Source organism: Charadrius vociferus, unplaced genomic scaffold (assembly GCF_000708025.1).
Source record: "Charadrius vociferus isolate BGI_N301 unplaced genomic scaffold, ASM70802v2 scaffold61, whole genome shotgun sequence".
NCBI lineage: Eukaryota > Metazoa > Chordata > Aves > Charadriiformes > Charadriidae > Charadrius > Charadrius vociferus.
Genome location: NW_009646945.1, coordinates 2920979 through 2939604, shown reverse-complemented (window position 1 = coordinate 2939604; position 18626 = coordinate 2920979). Strand labels below are relative to the sequence as shown.

The 18626-nt window shown below is 37.5% G+C and overlaps 1 protein-coding gene across 10 annotated transcripts in view; it reads left to right on the top strand.

The window, feature by feature from the left end:
* CREM (cAMP responsive element modulator) overlaps positions 1-1206 on the top strand; it is a 29034-nt gene extending 27828 nt beyond the window's left edge. For 5 of the 10 annotated variants that reach the window (XM_009895097.1, XM_009895096.1, XM_009895094.1 and 2 more), the window contains one exon: positions 489-1206. In XM_009895097.1, coding sequence (XP_009893399.1) covers positions 489-633 — 145 coding nt within the window. In that variant the 3' untranslated portion in view covers positions 634-1206. Of the gene's footprint in view, positions 1-87 lie in introns of all 10 variants that reach the window. The other 5 variants (XM_009895095.1, XM_009895093.1, XM_009895101.1 and 2 more) reach the window with 2 other exon arrangements.
* Positions 1207-18626: the final 17420 nt, after the last annotated feature.

The following is an 18626-nucleotide window of genomic DNA, read 5'->3' as shown; positions in this document are numbered from 1 at the left end:
ACTGCAGGGATTGCAGGTAATTTCATTTATCCAGTCTTTGCCATATTGTGGCTGTTCTTGTAGTCATTTGCCTTGTATTGGTTCCAGGGAAGCTGCCAGAGAATGTCGCAGAAAGAAGAAAGAATATGTCAAATGTCTTGAAAATCGTGTGGCTGTGCTTGAAAACCAAAACAAGACTCTCATTGAGGAACTCAAGGCCCTCAAAGATCTTTATTGTCATAAAGCAGAATAACTGTCTTTCATTTGGACCTTGTTTATTATGAACTTTAATCAAGGCATGAGAGGAAGCAATTCTACAGATTGCCATATGAACTTGAGAAAGAGACACTTGAGGCCCTTGTGGAACCCAGTTTTGCTTAGTGTTTTCAGACTGATTTGGGAGATATTCCAAAATTTGGAATTCTGTCATAGTCTCCATACTCTGCTGAGCTTTCTAATGGCATGCAAATGGCTTTTTTGTTTGCACTTTTTACTTCTGCTTTTTGCAGGGAAGCTGCTAAAGAATGTCGACGTCGGAAGAAAGAATACATAAAATGTCTGGAGAGTCGTGTTGCAGTGCTAGAAGTTCAGAACAAGAAACTTATAGAGGAGCTTGAAACCCTAAAAGACATTTGCTCTTCCAAAACAGATTAGTAAAAATATTTATTATACTGTGAACTGACTAAAATATGTCCAGTTGCTTTATCAGGCAATACATAGCCAACGTGAATTATGGCTTTCTCTTTGTGTCATTTATATTATATTCCAACTTCTAACATTCCTGAAATGCTTTCCCGCTTTTCATCGATTCATAGCTCTGATTTCAGGTTTTTCATGTTCCTCCCTTCCATCTCCCAAGGAGCCAAATGTTAAAAAAATGTAACAAAGTAAAAAAGCGCATAATTTCGAAGAGCTGTTTCTTTGCCATATATTTACATACTACTTTTTACATGTTACTGAGTGTCCTGCACATACAAAATATTTTACAGTTGTTTTAGATTAATCATAAAGATGATGCATCCAGTAATACAAGAACATCAAACAACCCAAGGTATCTCAGGAAAGAGTTTATACAAGAATGCTATGATTACATATATGTACTAGTGTACTAGTCTTACAGATTATTTTATGGCATATTTTTATATTAGTTGCTTTGTGGAAAAAAGTATTGTATTGCTGTCACCGAGTGCCATGGTAAAAGATAGTTTTTAATAGAACCATGTTGTTTAACCTGTGTAGTGTCTGATTTCCTTTAAAAATCTGGTTATTTGAGATGCTTTAAAACCCATGAGTACCTGGAAGAGGACAAAGGCAAAAAGTGTACCTAAACTCGTGACATGATGCAAGTATGTTGTAAATAGCTGAAAGAAGCTGTCTGTTATATGACTGCTATTTCCTTAAATTTTCTGTATTTTCTGATATTTGATTTATTAGAGGTCTCTATATATCAAAATTCAATTTTGCATCCTGAATACTTCCTGTTCTAGATTCTGGACAGTTGCGGACAGTTGCCTATAGCAAAGGCTGATGGTGTAGTTCTTCTCACACTTTCTGCACAGTACTGAGAGGAAGTAAAGGTGACTTAAAGAAGGAAGCTTTCCAATAAACAGTAACTATCTGCTGATTCACAGGGTTCTGGAATAGCCTATAGGTGAGAGCTGAAGGTTTTTAAAAATAAACACGTGCTTAAACCAGATTAAAGTTCTGGTAAGTGTAGTACATGCCAACTTTCCATTGTGCTTTGAAAGAAAATAATGCTTATGCAAAATTGCTTCTGGGTATTTCTTTAATTCAGGAATGATCTAATTGATTCTTGGCCAGTACAGTCTATGAGCAGAGTATTCGTGAGCTTTGCAGGAACTAGCAGCACCATTGCCTTGCTGATGTGGTAGGAAGAAAGGCTTAATTCCTACTTAATTGGCTTTACTGGGGGGAGTGTGTGTGTGTGGAGGAGGGGAGGGATAGAATTGTACTGTTACTAAAGTTACTGAGACTTCTTCACATAATTTAAAATGAATTCACATTTAACCCAGTCTTCGCTATGACACTGTTGGGGCAGGGTGTATATCTTTTTTTTTTTTTTTTTTTTTTTTTAAATCTGGTTTTCTTTTAGCTTTCCCAAATAACTTGAAATGCACAGGATGCATTTTCTCAAAATGTACATTCTCAAATCTTTTGAAAATCCCACTAGGTACCTCAGTGAGACCATTTGTAAGAAGGAGTATTATCTCTCATTTCCCACAGTCACATCAGTTGATTTAAAAAGGAAACAGGCTGCCTTTTGGACCCACAGGCTCTGCTTCAGGTCTGGAACAAAAGTAAAGTAAACATTGAAACATCTGTTTTACTGTGAAAATACATCTTAAGTGCTAAAGTCAGCAAAGGTTAAAGGTTCTGTGAAAGTTGGACAGGGTGAGTACAGTCTGCAGGTCCATGTTGCAGCCTCTAGACTGCAAATTGTTTGTTGTGGCTCTATCACTAGAATCTGTTTTCTGTTACAGGTAGGCATTGGTCCTGACTCTCAAGGGATTTGGAAACTTAAGCGGAAACAAACTTGCGTGCATGGTGGATGTCTCTCCAGTAAAAACTTCTGTTGTCTTCCCAATAGTATCTGGTCCTAACTGTAATTAGAAATCTGATAGGAGGAATCCTTGTCTGTTCCACATCTATGTAGTCTACAGTTGTTTCTTTGTTAATACTTTCAAAACATTCGATTAATGTTTACTTTTTATTTAAATGATTACTTGTGTGGGTGTGGGTACATTGTTAATAATGGGAGCTAAATCCAAATGCTATTGGTGTGTTTGGTCATTCTGGAAAACTCAATTCGATCCGTTTATCTGCACCAGGGAGAAGTATCCTTCTTCAGAAAAGTCAATTGCGCAAAACCTGGCTCATTTGGACTCAGACTAGGAAAAAATAAAAGTTTGACTTATTATTCTTTCATTCTCAGTAATTCACTTTGGTGTAGCATTAATTTTGACAGAATTAGCAACACACATTTCTGTATTTTAAAGTGAAAATGGGTGAGTTTGTTGGTGAATAAGAAGATTTTAAAATGTATGGTCGGTAGATTAGAATCAAGATGCATCTTGTTGTGACGGAAGTAACTTATTTGAAAATGAGCAAAGGCAGGTCTTTACAAATACCAAGAATCTGCTGCCAAATTGCTTTTGCAAAAATTACTACTTAAAGGAATAAATCCAGTTCTGAATTGTTTTGAGAGATGTACATTTGTGAGAGTCTTCCCTGAGATTAAACGAAGATTTGAAGGAAAACTCAGTGTACCACTGGGGTTTGTCAGAGAAATAATACCAAAATACTTACATGAGATGGGTACCAAAATACTTACATGAGCTGGGACTGCTGGAGCCTGGGTCTCTGTTGAAGCAGCATATCAGACAGTTAAAGTGATAGATAGGATATATGCTAGGATATACAAAATAATTTAGATTATAAAGGAAAATAAATCATATTAAGTCTTTCTTCAGTTTATTTTTTTCTCTTTACGCTGTCAATATAACCCTCTCAAGTTTTAGATCAGTTGTGGGACTCATTTTACTCTATGTCAGTGTCATGTTTCTGAAAGTGTGTCAGCACTGGAATCCAGAGTAGATGCACGTGTGCTATGAATGAGAATATTTCTTTTGACTTGCTATCCATCAAGTTTGCATTTGTGCATTTAAGTCCTGCGCTTGCTAGTGCTCCTTATCAAGGGCAGAAAAAGTAAAAACAGCTGGAACTATGCATCATTACTTCTTGCTCTTTATGGAAGAAAACTGAAATTTGATTGGGGTCTGAATTCATGAGTGCCAAAGTTCTTGGGAGGTGACACTAACACTTTTCAGGAGCTGTGCTGCCTACCAGTCCAGGCAAAACAGCCTATGTTTCTGTAATGCTACCCACATTCTGGGTACCAGACAAATAAAAGGTCAGTTTATAATGATTGTGTTGAACTTCTTAAGATAAATCTTAAGGGTTTTATTGAAATCGGTTACTGATCTTTTTTCTGAGGATGCATTTTGAAGGGAGAGAGAAAACTGCTTTCTGCATTTTGTCTGTCACTTTGTGACCACTTCTGGTCAAAAAGGCCAAACAATCTGTTTGCAGAGAATTAGCAAGTGGATCAGACACTGAGCTCAAAGTATTTCCTTCAGTGACAAGGGCTGGAAAAGCTGTCCCTTTGAGTTTCTTCACGTCTCATTCTTTGTGTAAGTGATAGATCCATCCCTTTTCCTAAAAGTATTATCATCTAAAATCGTACAGTGCAAGCATGCAAGCTAACTGTTGATTTTTGTGACAGGTCTGTGATGTGGCTGTCAATCACATACCTGAGGAAACAGTGTCAGTGGCCGTTGTTGGTCATGCGAGTTACCGGGACTTGCCCTCTGTCCCTGTTTTACTACTTAAATTCTCAGTTGAACTGGGCTTTGGGTTCAGTACTCTTTACAAAGAGCTTCTTGACCACAAGATCAAAAACCACATTCTAGCACGTTTGTGTTTTTAGTTTTAATGCCTTTTCCCACAATTTGATGCTGTTTCTACTCTCAGAAAAAGAGGTTGCTAAGAATGTACAAATAGCAACTGAAGAGGTGTTGACTCTTAATTATCTTACTCAATGGCTGTGTCACTGTCTCATTTGACAGGGCTGGGAAGCACCTACTTCTCTAGTAAAAACATAAACTCTGAGCTTTGGATACTGGTATAATTTCCACAGGAATCTGATGCCAATTCAAATTTGTGAAGCAGAGTGCTTGGTGTGGTGCAGGAGAAAGGCCTTTTGAACACGGTATTATTCTTAGTACCGAAACATTAAATGAATCTGAGTTTGTTTATTACATGAGAACTTGAGGTGTGCCCAAGCTTTGATTTATCAGAGCCAAGAATTTTGTTATTTCAGTACCAGAAAAAAAGGCTGAAATAATTGTGATTTTTCTTTCTGTAAGGAAATTGCATCCCTATGGTACAAAACTCTTCTCCCTTGCTGAAACCATGCAACTGTTTGCAAATTTCTTTGCAACAGGTAGCTAGAGGATCTGCCTTTACAGGAAGGTGTACACAAGACTTCATGGATGGTTATTTTAAAATAGAATTTCATGTCGCTCTGGGGAAATGGTCTCTTGAAAAATTACTTCAGCCTCCTAGAGTTGTGGGCGATGAGGAATGTAACAGTCAGCTTCCTCTTAAGGTACAGCTTTGAGTCATAGCTGTTTTTTTCCCCATCTAAACAGAATGGGGAGCAGTGTTACAAAGAGAAGTCTCTAGGCTATCCAGGCAGAACTGTCTCTTGACTGTCTAAAACAGCCTCAGCCTGTTTTGACCTGGGGAAAAAAAGGATTAAAATAAGTATATTGTGTGTGTAAGTGTGGGTTTGGTTTCTTGGTGGTTTTTTGGGTTTTTTTTTGATTGTTAGTTCCTGTGGATTTTTCTGTTTGCAAGAATAATTGTAGATTTTTCTGCCTGCACTGATACAGTCATATTGTCTCCCACTTGGTTCTCCAGGGTTTTCCTTCCATTCTTACCAAACATAATTGCTGATCTGTACTGTTATCCTGCAGACATCAGTGCAAGAGCTAAATCCAGTGTGATATTTTTCTGAATGAAGTATCACTTCAAAGAAAACAAAGGGGTCTGCTCAGCTTCTGGTTTGGATTGACTCATTTTGCCCACAGTATTATTTTCTGGTTTATCCACTTGGTGTTTTGTGTGTGGGTGTGTACATGACAAGAATGTATTGAATGCTGAGCTGTTAAGCAGCTGATAGAAGTAGCTGCATTTTGGTTCTCAGCATTCCTGTACAAAATATTGTCTTGGGGGGGGGGGGGGGGGGTTTTTCATTTGTTTGGGGATTATTTTTTTTTTAGGGCACTATGAGGCTCTTCCAGATGAGGGATAACAATGATATCATTATTCCAGCAAAAGTTGTGTTAGTATGTAAACACTGAAGAAAATTAGTTAATTTTTAGGGCAATTCAATATTATCTCATGCAGACTGGTAATGGCAGGTAGCAAAAATCACTTTATTCTTCGTCTATCTCTAATGAATCTTTTCTAGTCCATTTCTTCAGGTTTCTGGTTATTCCTGTTTCTGAGATGGAGCTTCCTTATTGCAACTTGCTTGTTAGACATAGTTATGAAGCAGAAGCTGTGTATATGCACAAAAACTCAAAGAGAAAGAGGGTAATGTGAGAGTTGAATGCTGTGTGTAGACTAAGGAAGAAAATACCTTCATTGTATTATGTATGACTTGAATGGAAAAAACAGTGAAGGAAGTGCCTTTGTTATGGTAACTGCTGAGGTTTTTCCTCTCCTTTAATAGCCGTATCAGTGGAGTTGAGTGTGATTAATACATCTTGTGAATGGAATTATAACTATAAAAATGTCACAGTTCAGAAGTCTTGTTACCTAGCCAAGTCATTGTTTTTGTTTTGTGGTTTCAAAAATATAATTTCCAAATGGCCTTGAATGAGGCTTTTAATGGTCTCATTTTCATGATTTTTTTTTTTTTTCAAATGTGGTTGTGCTCATACCAGTAACAGCTGCAGCAGAGTTGTTTGACAAGACCAGCCTGGACCATAGGGTCTGCTTCTTCCAAACTAGTTCTCCAGAAGTCTGGTGGTTTGTTTTTGTGGTGTGATTAGGTTGGGGTTTTGGTTTTTCTTGTTGTTTTTGTTTTTGTTTTGGGGTTTTTTTTAATTTCAACATGGTATTTATCACATTCCTAGCTTTCATTAATTCTTACAGAAGTGAGAGAAGTGCAAACACATTTTTAAGTGTAATGCATACTGAGGTGTTTTGCTTGATGAAATCGGTTTTGAAGAACTAGACTCTCAAAGATCCTGGTTGTATGAACTAGAAGCTTTCAGAATTTTGTCAGCTGCCATACAAACAAGAAAATACTTAAATATTTACACACTTGTCAGTTACTTCAAAAATCTGGACGTGGCCCTGGAACTGCAGCCTTCTTGACGCAAGTTGGCAACAAAAATCTGTTGAGATCTTCAAAGTAGACTTTCCTCTGTTTCTCTCATTTGAGGTCTGATCTAATTAGCTTTTCTGAAGCATGCCTACTGGAAATGGGCCTAACATGAATTATGGCCAGAGAGAAACAGGAAAAAAATCAGGATAGAGTGAACAATGTGTTTGAAAGCTGTAGTGTTACAGAGTAACACAAGCAGGCAGGTATTGTCAATCTGCATGTTGGACTTTTTTTTTTCTATTCTTTGTTCTGTTTTGTTTTGGGTTTGTTTTTTTTTTTTTTGTAAGAATCTGGTTGCTCTATGCAGGGATCAGAGCTCTGCTGTACTGAGCACAGGATGAAAAGTGTTAACATTTCAAAACTACTTCCACTTTCTATTGTAGTATCTTGTGTATATTGTCACCTATAGCTATCTCCCTCATGCTAACAGATCTGTTCCGTAGATTCTGTGTCTTTTCTTGTAAATGATTTTCATTTTCTTGAAATATTAATCGTGTTTCCTGTGAAATGACAGTTAGGCACTCATGTCAGTGTGTGATTTCTTCCAGTATGTTTTGAACCAGATGGTCACATTTCAATTAAGGTTGACAGATGTGTCAAAGATCCCTCAAAAGTTCATGAAATTAATTGGTTAGTTTCCGAAGAAGGCATGGACTTAGTAAAGGAAAAGCTACAATGTAAGCTTTGTTCGAATCAAGAAAACTTACTTGGAATTCTTTCCTGTTAGAATCCAAAGAATTAATTCACTGATTGCAGGTGAGCCATAGAAAATGAGGTTTTGTTAGTTTTATTGCTGACAACTATTAGTAGTTTTGGGGGGATGTTGAAATTTCTATCGAATACACCGCATTTATTAAAAAGGAAAAATGTGTTTATAGACAAAAGCGTATGCCTTGCTTATCTAAGCTTTTGGGTCTGAAGTTGTTCTCTGCCTCTTCACTAAACCAACAGTAGTTGACTAAGGGGCAAGGGAACGTACCATTATAAAATACTTGCTGGATTCTGTCCTGGATTTAAACAGTTACTGACAATTCTGCACACTTCAGCTAGGCAAATAAGTTAAAAATAGACTGGTTTTGAAATACACTATTTACAAGAAAAAATACCCACTGCCTTTACTGTTACATTGTAGTAGCTTTGAGTAGAGAGTCTGGTAGTTAGCTCTGTGAAAGCCGAAGTGCTAGTCATTTCCGACCGTTTGGGTTAAGTTTAAAAGAAGACAACATGATTTTTTTCCAGCTGTTTTAGAGTGACACCTTCTGGAATATAAATGTCTACACTTCTTTATTTCCGAACTGATTAAGCAGCCAAAGGATATTACAGAAGTAGAGAATTTCTCGTATCCCGGGGGGAGAGGGGGGGGAGAAGAACACAAACTCATTTTTCCTGCTGTCCCACGGAAAAAAACCCCATATTGACAAATTTTCAATGTATAGTCTTTCTGACCAATAGTCCCCCTTAATGAAAGCCAAAATGAGAATTATTTAATCTTGATGTTTATAAATTCTAATAATCGTAGAATGTTATCTAAATATTTTTAAATGATATTACAAATACTGCTATTGAAGCACAGTAGTTATTAGTTCTAGGTCACAAAAATGAAATATAATTAAAAACTTCCATATCTTTTGAAACATAATGGTGTAAAGGGAAAAGGAAATAATGCAATTTTAATCCAGGCATATGAAAAGATCATTTTGGAAATAGAAGGGGGTGGGGGAAGATAAAAAGTGGGAATATGGAAAATGGGAAAAGATAAAGGCACAGTGATGAAGGCAATTCGTTCTTCACTATCCTAATAAATTGCTCACTTCTGCATTACAACCATGAATATATAGTATTCCATCCCATAGTCACGTCTGCAAGTGGCTGTCTGTCTGCATAGGTTACAGAGGACTCCGCAGTGTAGTGTTTTTCCATAGCTCCTATGAAGCCTGAACCGAGCGCCTAAAGATACATGATTTCAGAATTATTGTTATTGAGTAACAGGTTCACTTAAACATTTATGTAATTTAATTAACAGTTAAATCAGTTGCTAATACAATGTCATTTCCAGTCATAAATGTAATGTTAACTTGGTCACAGTTTAAAGCTGTGCTTAGAGTTTGTATTGCAACTGAGAGTCTGAAGAGGGTTGGTATCCACTTTCACTGCAGTGTATGACTGCAAAGCTTATAAAGTTGATTTACTGTCCCAGCTGTTTTCAGCATAGCTGTTTGGCCTCTATTAGATCTGGTTGTGTATCTTTTGCACAGATTGGGGTGTTCCTGAGGTTAAAACATTGTGCTCAAACAAACATTTAACATTAGCTCTTGCTGTGTGTGTAGATCAGCTGGTTCCACAAACAAAGCCCTTCTGTTTCCAGTGTGGCCCCCCTCCCCTTTCTAGAATGAAACAAATAATTGCTACATTTCTTTAGCCAATATTTTAGCCCTGGAGATGCTTAAGTCTTCTGCTTGGTCTCCTGCATCTGCCATTACCGCCACGGGGATCATGAATGGATTTTTCCCCTCATAACACAGCTGAGCTCTTTTACTAACAGCAGAGGTCTCACTGTCCAACTTGAAAACATATGAGGAAAGAGGAGGAACAACTCGTGCAAATATGCACTGCAGTATCTGCAGGCCTCGGGTCAGAGCCATCTCATAGTGGCACAGTTGTACCAGATCTCCTTAATAAATATCTGACTACAAAACCTCTGCTTTCTACTGCATATTTGCCGAAAGCCAGGTATAAGAGAGCTTGAATAAGTTACTCTCATTTCTGAAAGCAGCATTTTCTATCAACTCCTTTTAGTTTGTTTTTCAAAGTCTTCTCTCAGAGTGATGGCTCTTGTAGCAGAGTTTGACCTAGCTGCCTCCAGGTAACAATGTTCAAGCTTGAATTTTTCATACGCTTTTTCATACACGCTTCCCACTAAGGGAATGGCTGCAGAGGTGTTGAAGAGCTTTTTCAAGAGTGCTAAGGTGAAATAAAGGCATGTGCTCAAATTTGATGGTAGGAAGAGCTTCCTCCCAGCAAGAAGGGCACTCCCGTAATAAAATTATCAAAGCTGTGCTCTAAAGTTTCATAACATAAAGACTGTATTTAGGACAGAGGAAAACATGATTAACAGTGTCAACATAAACTTAATTTTTGGTTAGAATATGGGGCAGTTTTATCTGTCTGAATTACTCTTGGAAAAATCTTCATGTACAGAAAAAAATGACTAATGTATAATGATTTATGCAATCGCACAAGAGAAATTGTGTATAGATCAAACAGAAAATGAGTCAATTATTGTCCCTTGTGAACGGGCATGATGGTTAAGTATGTAGGTCACTTTTTAGAGATTAGTTATCTGGGATCTTGGACAGATGCCCAGTAAAGTGAAACACACTTAATGGAATTGCTGATATAAAAATAATCCTATTAAAATAAAACATTAACTTTGCAGTAATATAGAGAAGTGGTGTAAAAACAGCAGCTCAGTTTTAAAATACGTACTCAATAAGGAAATAAGCCTATCCAATAAAATCTCTTCATAAGGAAAATGACTAAATAAATTTTAAATGTGATTAAAGATTATATTCTTGATGAAGTCATCTGCTTTGAATCTTTAGCAATATAATGCAAGATGAAAGGTATTCAAAAAACACAGGGAACGTAGCTGATACGTGAGCAGGTGATACTTGGTATGTGACATGTAACCTAAATCAGCGGGTTTTGTTTGCTCATGGCAGTCAATACTTGTAGCAGAAAGCGTAGTGGGACCTCGTAGCAGCATTTCCATGTGAACCAACAAATGCTATACTAAAGTTGTCCTTTTTTTTTTTTTTTAAGCTACTTAGAGAAAAAAAAAAAAAAAAGCCAACACCCCAAACGCAAAACAACCAACCAACGAAAAACCCCAAACCCAGTATGTACCTGAGGCAAAGCAAAGGAGTTTACTGGTACAGATGGAATGGAAAAAATAGCAATGCCTGCTGTCTTAGCCAAGTATTCAGTAGGAGAGGTACAAAATGGGTCTGGAGTGCTGTGCCTGGTTCTCATTCAGCTTCCACGAAGCTCAATGTGTCCAATGATGCGAGGAACAGAAATGCCCGAAGAACAGAGTGCTTCACACCTGGAACTTGACCTGCAGATTTACTTGTGCCTTATCACCGCAGAGTATCTAGAGGGGCAGAACCCTTGAAGAGCATTCCACGTTGATGGTACCCAAGAGAACTATAATGGCATTTGTGAACCTACGTGGGAAACAGTATTACCTTAAGGGCCAGACATTAGATCGTACAGTAAATTGTTGCATGTCTAAATTAGATATCTGGTCCCGAGTATGGTAACTGGTTCTCTCTCTGTGTGCACAAGCTCTCTATGCAATACATGATTACTTATATTAAAATTCGGAAATGTTTATAGAAGCAGACATGGAGAGTCCAAGACTTCTTTCTCCAGACTGACTCCTGGACAAGTTTAGTTGCTTGAAGTAATATTTGTCTTATCTAAAAATGGTCATCTAAAATCTAGGCATTCCTTTGTAGTCTAATTCTCTGTTTCAGTGGGATAGCAGGCAGGGTTTCCACAGTGCAGGCCAGAACTCTCCAAGGATGGAATTATTTGCCCTTGATGAAGTCCCTTTCCTTCCACTGAACATACAAGCAGTTCAGAGAAGAGCTAGGAAGAAAGGGTTGACTTTTCCCTAGCTATAGTCAAGATACACCTAATGTCAAGGTTATAAATAATAAAATATAAACCTATCTCAAGACAGATCAACTTTCATCTTGAAGAAAAAATTCTGAGAGGAATTGTTATGGTAAGGAAGTGGAGGCTGTACTGTCAGAACAATGGTGTACAGAGGGCAGACCCCAACTAGCGCAGTGGTTAAAGACTCCTCCCAGGAGAGGTAAGGTTGAATGTTCTTCGGCAGAGGAGGAGTTGAATGCGGGTCCCACACATCTGGGAGAGAGTGATCCTGATTCTGCACCACAGAAGATGCTCCATAAACATTCCAGGCGTGGGTTATATCACTTTAAAGGTAGTAATAGCTTTGTTGGCTTCATGTGTCAAGTTTGATTTGAAAGCATGAGGCAGGTTTTGCAACTTTGAAGCTAATTGAGATCCCTAATGGTATTAGGCCTGTGTTCTGGATTCTGGTCAGGTTGAGTGTAAGCAGCTATACGAGGACTGAAAAGATTAGCTGTTAACAGGAAGAAAACTGTAGTCATGTCAGGAGCTCTTAATCAAGAACCGAGATATCCAAGTTCATTCATATCTCATTTGGGATAGTGACGCCTTTCTTTAGATCTGACCGTGTTGCAGCATGTTTAGTCAAATATCATGTTCTCATTAATTTTTCTACCTTGGTAAATGTGGATATAAATACTTTCATAAGTCTAAAGTACGAAGATACCCATGACCATTAAATACTAGATAATGTTAATGATTATTTATTCGTCTTGTCTTTAGTCTTCCTTATCAGCTAGCATATTTTACCTTACTTGGTGTAACCCACGGTTTACTAAAAACTTAATTATTTCTGAGTAGTTCTTAACCTTTTGAATATATTGCATATGAATACAAACAGGACTTAAACTAACTAGTGTGTGACTCTGTGATTCTTGAGAATGAGTCAAATGTTCATTTGGAATTGAAAACACAATGCCAGGAGAAGATTCTAAAGCGTTATCAAGCTATTTTTTTAAATGTGTTGGATTTTTGTCAATAAGTTAATTGGCAGCAATGATATGTAAATGAGAATTCACTGTTACCTGTGAAACAGTCTCACAGTAAAAACAGTAAACTCTTCACAAGATTTTATTTTCTAGAGAGGAAGGTTTAAAATTGAACATTGTGCAATGAACAAATTGTACATTGCAATAAAATTCCCCAACCCATATCTCTAGTCTAACCTAGATAGTTATTTAGTTTATTTGGATTCCAGATGTCAACTTCAAAAGTTATGTTATTCAGATGAGCAACATAAATTAATAATCAGTGCAGATCTGAAAATGTTTGAAGTTATTTTTGTCTTCATTTGCAGTACCACTTGCCACTGATGCTGGCAGCTTTAGGACATGTGTGATTACTTCTCTGTGCAGACAGAAGCCTATTTGTTGTCCTGTATTTAAGTGTATGCTTTCAGTCTTACCAATATCACTTCAATTCTGTGTGTCTGTGACCTATTCATCCCATCTGGAATGTAGTGGTTGTCTTATGATCTTGCAGTTTCTGTGTGTTATCCTGTGCACTTTACCCTTCTATTTACTTATGCAATCTGGCAGATTGGAATGAAATTGATTTGCATTAGTAGGTAGGATAGCAAAGTCTTTTAATTGATGATGGTTGGTACATTTGGATACAAAAATACAGATGAGCTTGTGGAAATAGACTGTTATGGAAGTTTTCCCTGAAAATGGGTGTCCATATAGTTAAATTACATACATAATAGGGTTACAACACGTATGTGCAGTAAATATAGGACTCCAGGATGCTCAGTAGGATCAGTGGTGGAGGTAACAGTGGTATAAAGAGTTACAAAACTGACCTCCTTAGTTACCAAAGAGAGAGAGGTACATACATTCCTCCTCCCTCAGAAAATCCCACAGACACTGAGTTAGTCTCTTCTGGCAACCCATCAGCGCCTCAACACTTTCTTCGGCAGTGTTTTTCCCTTTATTATATAAAGGAAATTGGTTAGTGACAAAGGCAGCTGCCTCCTGCTATCTCGGGCTAAAAATACTTGGTTTGTGTTGGAATAATGTTTCATCTATTAAAAAAAAAAAGGGGGGGGGGGAATGAAGAAACGAAAAACCCACACAAGAAGCCCCAAACCAAAACATACAATGCCAGTGAAGCCAGAACATACAATGCCAGTGAAGGCTTCTGACTTGACAGCCCAGGAGGATGAAACCCCAGACTGGATATAACAACTTTAAATTTCCCCATGATATCTTCCCTTGGCCTCTTTTAATCTGAAGAGTCCAGTGGATGTGACGAATGTCATCTGGTTTATGGCTTTTTATAAAAGTTAACTCTTATAAATAAAAAAAAGATATAAAAAGTATAAAATAAGGTGAACAGGGTACGCTTTTGTTGGAAACTGGCCTGATACCACGAACGCCATTGAACTTGCATCCATAATGCAGGAAGTGAAGGTAGGTGGTTATAGTGCCCACTCTGTTATGACATTTCCTATGTTCTCTTTGGATATATGATGAAAGAATAGGGCTGTGCAATTAAGATGCATTTCAAAATATGAGATTGAGCAGAATATCTTGTGTGCACTTTTCTGTTCTACGTTTATTATATGCTGGGAATTGAAGAAAAACCTTAGTGTAAATGTGTATTTTATAATGCTTAGTTAATGGCATATATGCATCTCTCATTATGATATTTACTTCTGTGATACCAGAATCTCAAATCTGTGAACCTGTAACCTAATTCCCATTCTTACTAGCTGCAACAAGTTCTTGCATGGATCACGAATAAGCTCTAAATGCTACACAAATAGTGAAATCCTGATACCTTAGTTTGTTGCCTAGGCTTCCTGTACAACAGGGACGGTAGTCTCACAAAGAAAGTTCTGTAAATCACATTGGAGTTCTGCTGAGTTTGGTGGCTAGTGAAGACAGCACATCTTTATGTGCAGAAGATTGAGCTGAAAACAGTGTTCTACTGTTAGTCCCACATCTTATATATGGATATCACGTGAAAAATGCTAATCCCAGTTGTGCAACACTTCTCTGTTTCAGGCCTTATTAAAGAGCTGGGGTTTGTGTTCATTCAGGGCAACTGTTTGAATCCTCTTGTTCTGCAGTCACATTAGTTGTTGTACCACCAGAGCCTGAGGGCTTGCATTCTATCCCTTATTTGTAAAAAAATGCATTTTTATTTTGTAGGAGAGTCACTCAATCTTGTTTCCTTTGACTTGATAGCTAATTACACAAATGAAGCAAGGTTCACTTCTAACATGAAACTTGTATTCCCCAGAAATCTGCCCTAAAAACTGGATGAAGACTGGAGGTGGTGGACTCCTGTTCGAACGCAAGGATGGGAGTATGCCTATGTTGGGATTGCTGTCCCAGGGCTGTTGGCCAATGTGTGCCTTATGCAGCTTCCAGGTTCTGCAGCAGAAACTTGACTGTGAAGGCAGGAATTGTTTATTTATTAAGTTACATTTATATATTCTAAAATTGCACTGTGGGTGGACAATCTTATTCTAAAATATTTTTTTTAAATAACATTTTTCTACCATCATTTTTACTCTACTTTTCTTAGTCTTCATGATTTTTTATGTGTATACAGGGTATGATAACCAAGATAGCCACTACTCAGCACTGTCTGTACTGCGGGTGAGAGAAGGTTCAAAGATGTGAATGATGCTAAGATGAATAAAATAGAGGTACTAAAGAGACCCTGTTTCCCTCCTGTGTAAAATGAAAAGAATAACTGGAATGCCTTGACAGAGAGAAGAAAGTAGGATTTCCCAGATCTCATGGGCAAGAAGCAGCAAGTATACTTAGTATACACAGCTGTGAATGCTGTGAATGTACAATGCTGTGAAACTTGAAGGAAATGTGAAAAATTAATGCATTACGTAGACTTGATAGGCAAATGACATGGACAATGCAGTAGTCCAATCTGAACATGTCTGGGTCTAGAAATCTTGGACAAAATCTGAAAAACCTTGACCTCTGCCCATAAAAATATTTCCAGGGGAAATCCCCGATGTGTATACTCTTTTTGTAAGTAAAAGTATTAATGAGATACTTGGGACAATATGCAAGTATCCTTATCTCAGAAATGCCCAGAATAAAACTGCCCACTCTTAATCTAGAGTTCAAGAACCAAAGCAGTAATTTTTCTCCTCTTTCAGGTGGAGTTCAGTAAACTTGGAGACAACTGTAAGGAAGCTCAGATTTAATTTTTCCCGGCTATGCTTGTTCTACAAGTGTGTGAAAATTATTTTTCTAGGACTCTCATGCCAATGCTTCTCATAAAAATAGTACTGTATAATCTCAAAGGTGTTAGTAAGAATTGAGAGAGCTTTGCATTTGTAGGTCCATTCTCAAAGGGAAAATCGCCTCAAATTTATTATAATTGGTTATTTCCTGATGTAATATATTTTTGTTGGTTTTGTGTAGGGATCAGCCAGATAATATCCTTCTTGATCTTCTCTGTTGCATCATTTTCTCTAACAATCAAGTAGGTTGCGAGAAGTCAAGACTAACATGATATCACAACTCGGGAAGTAGAAGCCAGTGGTTTGCAACTTCCGCATGTCCAACTGATAGTAAGCTGGAGTGCGTGGGTCATTGTGCAGTAGCTTTCTGAAAAAGTTTCACTTGGATACGTAGCCTCTCATTTCCAGCTGGACTTTTTGCTGTTGTCAAAAATATGTAACTCCTTCTCTGACAGAACATTACGATTCTAATTTTCTTTCGACACAGCAGAAAGCATGGCATCTTTTACTTAAAAATACATTTCCAAAATTACACAAGCAGAGGTCCAACAGTTCTGCTTGTGAAATGAGATAATTCAGAATTATGATTTTCCAGCATGATAGATAAAGATAACAGGATTAATAAAAAGCCAGTACTTGTTTCATTATCCATATTGTATATTTCTGATTCTTAGTCTGTGCTCAGCAATGCTCTGTGATGGTCCAGGTTCTTGAAGTGGAAGCAAATGATATAATCATTAGAAAGAGGACGGCACAGTGGAAGATTTCAAGTAAACTGCTGAAGTTGTCTGGCACTAGACAAATTCACTTGATTAAAAATATTGTCCTGCTTTTATTTCAGCATCTTAGATGTCCTGAAAAAGGAAGTGGCAGTGTAGGAGTAGTAATAAAGAGAGAGGACTGAGGAGAATACATTTGCTTTCAGACATGATTCCCAAATTAAGGCTGCTGTCTCAGTCACTTAAGCCCCTCGAGTGAGACCATGACCCAGAAAAACAGTCCTGTCTTTCCCCAGTCACCAATTTCTACTGCTTCTCTTGAGCTAGTAATAACGTCAGCACAACTACTTGATAAGCTGGGTTAGAAACTGGCGGAAAACTTTTTTGGCTGATTTAGCTTCAACCAGAGCAGGCTCCTGACATAGCTTCCAATATGGCCACACAAGTAATAATGTTGGCAGAGGGGAACAGACATGATCATCCATATGGGAGACTGGGACAGCCAGTTTTATAACAGTTCAGGGTGGCAAATCTGTCTGAAATGACCCTCTTAGATATGTGCAAGTGTTGCTGTCATTGGGCCCGAGTGATTTGATGCAGTCAGTGGAAATACATTCTTTACACCATGACCTATTCTCTATGGGAAAAAAAAAAATTATTAATAAATACAGACATGCTAAAACTGAGCAGTGATTTGTAGAGTGAGGAAGAAGGAGTGAATTAGCTACTCAAGCTAGGTCTTGCAATTGTTGGGAATCTCCCTTTTGACTGACCCTACCGTACAGTTTTTAGCGATGCGTTATTCCACAGGCTCCCTGACACATTTGCTGCTTCAATGGCATCTGCAGATTTGTGCATTAAATGTAAGCATGTATAAAAGCAGGATGTTTGGGGGACTGAGTGCTTGCAGTGAGACAGTTAACTCGGTGTTCATATTTCTGTTTATTCCAGTAGTTGCTTTTTTTTTTTTAATTTTTGTCAATGTGATTGTGTGCTATTAAAGGTATAGATCAAACCCAAAGAGTCTGTAAGCCCCAACACTCTAGATGAATGGTAGAAAATGTATTTTGTGTTACTTTCATGTATAATTTTTTCTCCTTTTGTTGACTACACTGTGGCCAGCAGCATGATTTCTCCTGAACCTAAACACTTTGCCAATGCATATTTGATGAGAAATGTTAGCCACCACCAAGACACATATTTTAGCTATGTAGGCAGTCCCATACCAGTTGTGAATTCTTAACATATCTCAGTCTGAACAGCTGGGAAAATTATGAGACCAGTTAACAGACTCAGAGAAAATACTGTGTTATCGTTATGGATAAACCACCATACTTAAACAGTGAGATGTATCTTTAGGAACTTTATTAGGGACAAAGACAATGAAGGCTGAGGTTAGAGACTGTATAACTTGAATTCATAAAGTCCAAAGATGGGATTTTATCAGCTTTAAAGCTTTAAGGGGCAACTGCAAACATCTGCCCTGAATTACTTAAACACTCCAAAGAAGGAATTTTGCTTCGCAATCTTGTACTGAACTTTGCAATTCATGTAATTCACCCAGTATTAGAAATTATTTTAACTCAGATTGCAGAAACAAAAAAGGTCTTTTTTTTATTGTGCTTTTGCTATTTATTGTAAAGATCTTGCTGCTATTTTAGACATTTTATAATAAAATTTGAAGAAAATGCGCATATGCTTATAGACAGGTATTCTGTCCTGTATTATACAAGACAACTTTCTGTTTTCAAAAATGAGTCTGGGGGGAGCTGTCTTCTCAGTTTGGAGCCAAGCATATCTAGGAGGGCTGCAATTTATAGTCATATGTTGTAATTTGCTGTCATGCTATTTGATAGAACTTGGTAAATTGTCAAAATATGTGACAGTTCAAAGTTCCTGGAATGTAAAAATCTGGTGTCTCTAAATCTGTTCCAGTAAAGTAGCTTTAAAATAAAGGGACACTCATCGCCAATTTACTCAGTTGTTTCATTTTTTTTAAAGTATTGCA